Raw genomic sequence first — 5336 nt, 5'->3', positions numbered from 1 at the left:
CGTCTTCTCTCTCCCTTCGAACCTCCACGGATCAAGTCCAATGAGTTAGCATGATGGGCAGCAAGGATTTTAGAAGTGCGTTCACTGATACAATCATCATCATCAATTTCACCAGAATCCAACCTCATCCATTCATCAAGACTTAATGAGAGGCTCATTAATCCATCAACATCATCGCCACCATCTTCTATGTCCAACAATTGCAATCCAGCAGCTCCCTCCAAACCTACGGACCCACTGATGTTAATCCCCTTGCCCTGAAGGGCCGAAACATCCCCAATTGACTTTGCACTGATGTTTGCAGGTGCATCTTCATCTGACATCCCGGATTGTATTCTCAACCCTTCCATTGAAAGTGCTTCAATCTTATCCATAGCTAAAGGTGCAAGATCTTCTAGAGAGACATATTCCGACCCCATTTTATTGCCTATTGAGACAGAACTAGAGTTATTAGACCTGGGTTCGGCTGACCTCCTGCTAACTCTCTTTTGCCCACCAAACATCTCTTGTTCAACCACCGTTTCATGCTGCAATAAAGGTTGCCTGCGCCAAGAAGAGATAATGTACAATCAAGATAGCATTTGACCAAAAGACATCAAATAGAAAGAAAGGCCAAGTATATGACTCCCAAGAAAATTAAAACTGGTCTCACAAACCTCTCAGATCCCTCCAGAGTATATGCTGCCTCCCATGCCACTTGCTGTATTGTCTTTCCGGTGATATCTTCCAAAGGCATCAACTTATTGGCCTGCATAGAAAGCTTTTCAATTCCCACTGAGGCCAAACACTGCAATATCTCCATTATCTCAGAACCCATTTCTGCAGGTATGACGACTGGACTAGAAACCTGCATAATCAGGCTCCCACCGTTTTTTGCATTGCTGAAAACAGAGGGACTCATAGACCGAACAAAACCTCCATTTTTTGTCTGAAGAAAAGGACCTAACCCTTCTCCAAGAGGAGGCAATTCAACTGGCCCTTCAGGAGGTGAATTAATTGGGCTTCCAAATCCATCAGAACTTTTTGGTGGAGAATGTTGAAAAGCATTCTCATTCAAGCCCCATTCACGCATTAAGGCTTCTGTTTCCAGGTCTTCCAGTATTTTGGCTCTTGTTTTGCTGCTCTCTGCCTGAGTTGCTATCTGATGCTCCTTTTCCACATCTTGAATCACCGATGAAAATTCAAAACCCTCAGACAAGTTTCCCCACACAGAGCCAGTTGGAGCATTGTAGTCACCTTCTGCTTGGTCCCCACTGCCTACATCAAAATCAAACAAAGAACAGCCCCCAGCAAGGGCCTCCTCCTCAAATTGTCTTAACAGACGCTCCCTTGGGGATTCAGCCTCACTCTCAGAACTCAAGCCAAACGAATTATGTTCTATTGCCAGCATGTTTAAGAACTCACTTGCAATGGATTCAGTATCATCATCTAAGCTAAGTGACTTTCCTTTACTATTTGTTTTATAATCCGATTCAAACTCCATGTAGTTTTCATGGTCTTCTGGAGATTCTAGTGCTGCTGTCTCCAATTCTGACACATTATTTAAAGCTGACTCTAACTCTCTCATGAGTGCTTCTTTGGTGCATATGTCATCCTCATTTGAAGCACATTCATGTAATGCAAGCTCATTGTCACATCTACCAGTTTCCTCATCCTTGGGATCAAGCTCAGTGCTCACCTCAAATGCTACCTGTACACCAGCGTCAACTTCAATGTCAGGACTTTCTACTGAAGCAACATTGGCAGCCTTTACAACTACTTCCTCCGATTCCAGAGACTCCTTTGATGACAATTCTATGCCCTGTTCAATTACAGAAAACTCGTCATATTCACACTCAGTTTCAACAATTTCTTTACCAGAGTCAGACAAGGGATTCAAATTTGGTCTGGCGGGTTCAATATGTTCAGTAAAAGCATTAAGTTCAGGCTTATCAACTGGACAATCCAACATGTCTTCATCAAATTTTCTATATAGAATATCCACTGAACTGGCAAGTTCCGACCTTGATATTGGCAAAACCTCATGAAGATCTTTTATGTTCTCCACCGACCGTGATGCAGCACGATACAGTTGGTTTGTTATGCCAGGAAGACTTTCAGCACGGTGCATTCTGCTCCAGCCACCACCTTGACCAAGTTTCATCTCTGCTTTAGCCATACTCCGACTATTCTGCCTTGAACTCAACACCTCAGGATTTCCAGGTGCACCGGGATTATCACCAATCACTAAATACCCAAAACTAACATTCATCATAGCACCTTTAGCCTTTCCTGACAATTTAAAACTCGTTGTCCACGTCCCTGAGCTCTTCTCCTCCTCTAATTCCTCCAAAGTCAGGGGCAGCAGCCTTGTGAGATCAATCCGATGCTTCCCCAAATCAAGTTCCGGCGCACCATACACAGAAGCATAGAGCAAAAAATGTTTCGCCTCATACTTTGCTGAATGGTGCGGTCCACTCCTACTACCATAAACAGAGCATGTATGAGTCAATTTCTCTTCAAACTCTGTGATGCCTAGAAAAACCTTCGATGGACGCGTGACCAAGACCCCATCCCGCCTCTTCCAATGCACACAAAGACTAACATCATTAAAACTTGAGGGTAACCCTTCGACGGAATGGACTAGTAGAGAAAAACGACAGTTAAACCTACGATTTCGGATATGGGAAAGGGCCCTCAATGGCCTCCAATTCCAAATGGACTTCTTGTCCTTGCGTGATGAGTCCTCCTCACCAAGTTTAAGCTTTGACTTGGGATCTGGTAAGTGGGTTTTTCCGGTTGATTTGGACCGAGTATTGGCCCTAGAAATCAAACTCCTAGATGGGTTTTTATCCACGTATAGGGCTTTGCTTATAGCTTCAATCTCATTCAACAACTTCGCATTACCTGAATCCTCACTAATCTTCTTCCCAGCTTCAACTTTCGACAACATCTTTTTCCACAAAAACCCCAAAAATATGAAAAACAAAAAATCAGATTAAATAAAACCCAGAACTCTAAATTCGTCACAACAATGAAAAAATTCTAAATCATAACAAAATTCAAACGTAATAACTAAGTCTCTGTTGGATTGGACTGCAAATTACTCAACATTTTATATCTCTATGCAACACTATTAAGTACAACAACAACAAAAATCCACAGAAGTTGAACAAACTTAAGAATCAATTACCGTACGGAGCTAGCTGAGAAGAAAATCTCCGGTGAAGCAGAATTTCCAAACCCTAAAATCACCCAATCGAAACCATGGCCTCTCCTTCCGAAAAACTCAAACTTGGGACTTCCGGAAATACATGAAAATGGAATTTAAAAGATTCAAATACACGTATAGAAAAAAGAAAAAAAAAAAAATTAATCTCACAGAAAGAGTATTGGGCGCGTTTGTCTCTCCCCAAAATCTCTCTTCTCTCTGGGAATTGCCGCTGCCACTTTCAAACATGGTATAAAAAAAGGAATTATGTATAGATAAGTCATTTTAGATTTGGTACCCGTATATTTGGGTATTTACATTGCTTTCCCTCATTAGTGCTTTTCTCCTTTTTCGCTCGTTGCCTGACCTTTGCGATACTTTCCAAACACGCCCTTGTGGATATCTTGCAAACATTATCTGATTTTTTATTTTTTTTTTTAAAGGCAAAAATTATCTGGATTTGAATCTAAAAATAGTTGTATTTTTTGGCACATGATTGAGAGCTCAAGCAAGAGACCTTGTTTGATAATCGCAAGTTTTCAAAACTAAAAATAATTTAAAATACAAAATGTTTTTTTCAAAATTATTAACAAATAATTCAAAATACCAAATATTTTTCGTACATAAACCCCATAATAAAAATAATAAAAAAAGAAATAGAGAAGTTATAGTACTTTCTATATTTACGTGCAACATTTATTAGTGATGATTGTGTTGGATTTGAATAATTCTTTTCTCTATTAGAGCCCGTTTGAGAGTGTATTTTTAAAGAAACAATCTGTGTTTTTAAACTAAATTACAATTTTTTAGTGTTTAGGATTGTGATTTTAACATATTTTACCAAATGCCTTTACGATTTTAAAAAGTAACAATTTTAAAAACATAATTTTTAAAATCGAACTTTCAAACGGGCTTTAACTAAATAAAAGAAATAAATAAATAAATCTTTTTTCTTTCTTATTCTGTAATGATGAACCATCTAACAGGCCTAGTGTTCCTAGCCGGTGCTCAACAGCCAAATGAAATTTAGGGTGTAAATATAATATACAGAAATTTTGTAGAACAAAGAATGATTTGACCAAATAATGTGGCACCAATTGCGATTCAAGCAATATAAATCTTTTGTCTTTTGTTTCTTTAGAAAGCACAGAGGGCTTAGCTGTCCCCAAATACTTTACTTGCATGTAACGTGCTTTGGCCACCTACTACTTTTATTTTGGTGCATAATCATCAATCAACACGCCTTAAACATGTCATCAAAATTATAAGTATAAAATTAATTTCCATTATCTTTTTTTTTTTTTTATTTGATGCATTTCCCACATATTCTTTTATTTTACTTTATTTTTAGTATTTTAGTTGGAAGTGATCAGTTAAGTCAACCCATGGTCATAATTAGGGGATTTTTGATAAACCCATGTGCTTTTAGGGGTCAGGATTATACAAGAAATTTACTTTAATTTTTCAATGAAATTGTTTCCCAATCATGATGATGTACTTATGTTGTATATATATATTAAATCACTATTTATCATAAAAGCTTAAATCAATACAAAAGTACAAATTTAATTATTTAATTAATATTTTAACAATACCCACATAAACTCTCTAAGGGATATCATATTCCCTCTTACCTTTTTTTTTCAAGAAAAATGTTTGGGGTATTACAATGTTTACTATAAACTCCTACAAAATGACATAACAATCCAATTTTTATGAAAATGAGTGACACGTAAATTGTCACGTTATAGTTTATATTTTAGTGGTTAACATGATAAGTGTTGCATTAATTGACACTATGTGTCGTATAAACTATCACATGGTTATCCACATTTTAACGGCTTATCACTCAGACTGTCGCATTAACTTGTAAATGACTTGTATAAAGCAAAAGCTCAGCAATCTTTTGAAAAAGCTTAGCAATCTTTTGAAAAAGCTTTTCAGATTTGCCACCCAAATTCTCAATTTGACTTCAATCTACTAGATGCTTCCAAGTATATTTTTTTGTCTTCCAATGGTTTGCATTATATATTCTCTCTCTCCCTCAAAATTCAAATGAAATACTGACAAGCATTTGGTAACAAATGCATGATATAAAGGAGGGAGAGATGCTATATTCCAAGCATTTTGATTTTTGATGTTCATT

General features: G+C 37.4%; 1 protein-coding gene across 1 annotated transcript in view; it reads right to left on the bottom strand.

Annotated features, from left to right (window-relative positions):
- Positions 1–3416, bottom strand: part of LOC132165716 (protein PLASTID MOVEMENT IMPAIRED 1-RELATED 1-like) — a gene marked incomplete in the record, with an annotated part of 4434 nt that extends 1018 nt beyond the window's left edge. The window contains 3 exon segments of the mRNA XM_059576384.1: positions 1–543; positions 657–2932; positions 3173–3416. Of these exon segments, the coding sequence (XP_059432367.1) occupies positions 1–543; positions 657–2932 (2819 nt within the window).
- Positions 3417–5336: the final 1920 nt, after the last annotated feature.

The sequence above is a fragment of the Corylus avellana genome, chromosome ca11 (assembly GCF_901000735.1).
Source record: "Corylus avellana chromosome ca11, CavTom2PMs-1.0".
Lineage (NCBI taxonomy): Eukaryota > Viridiplantae > Streptophyta > Magnoliopsida > Fagales > Betulaceae > Corylus > Corylus avellana.
The sequence above is the reverse complement of the archived record's forward strand: the minus strand, read 5'-3'. Positions and strand labels throughout refer to the sequence as shown.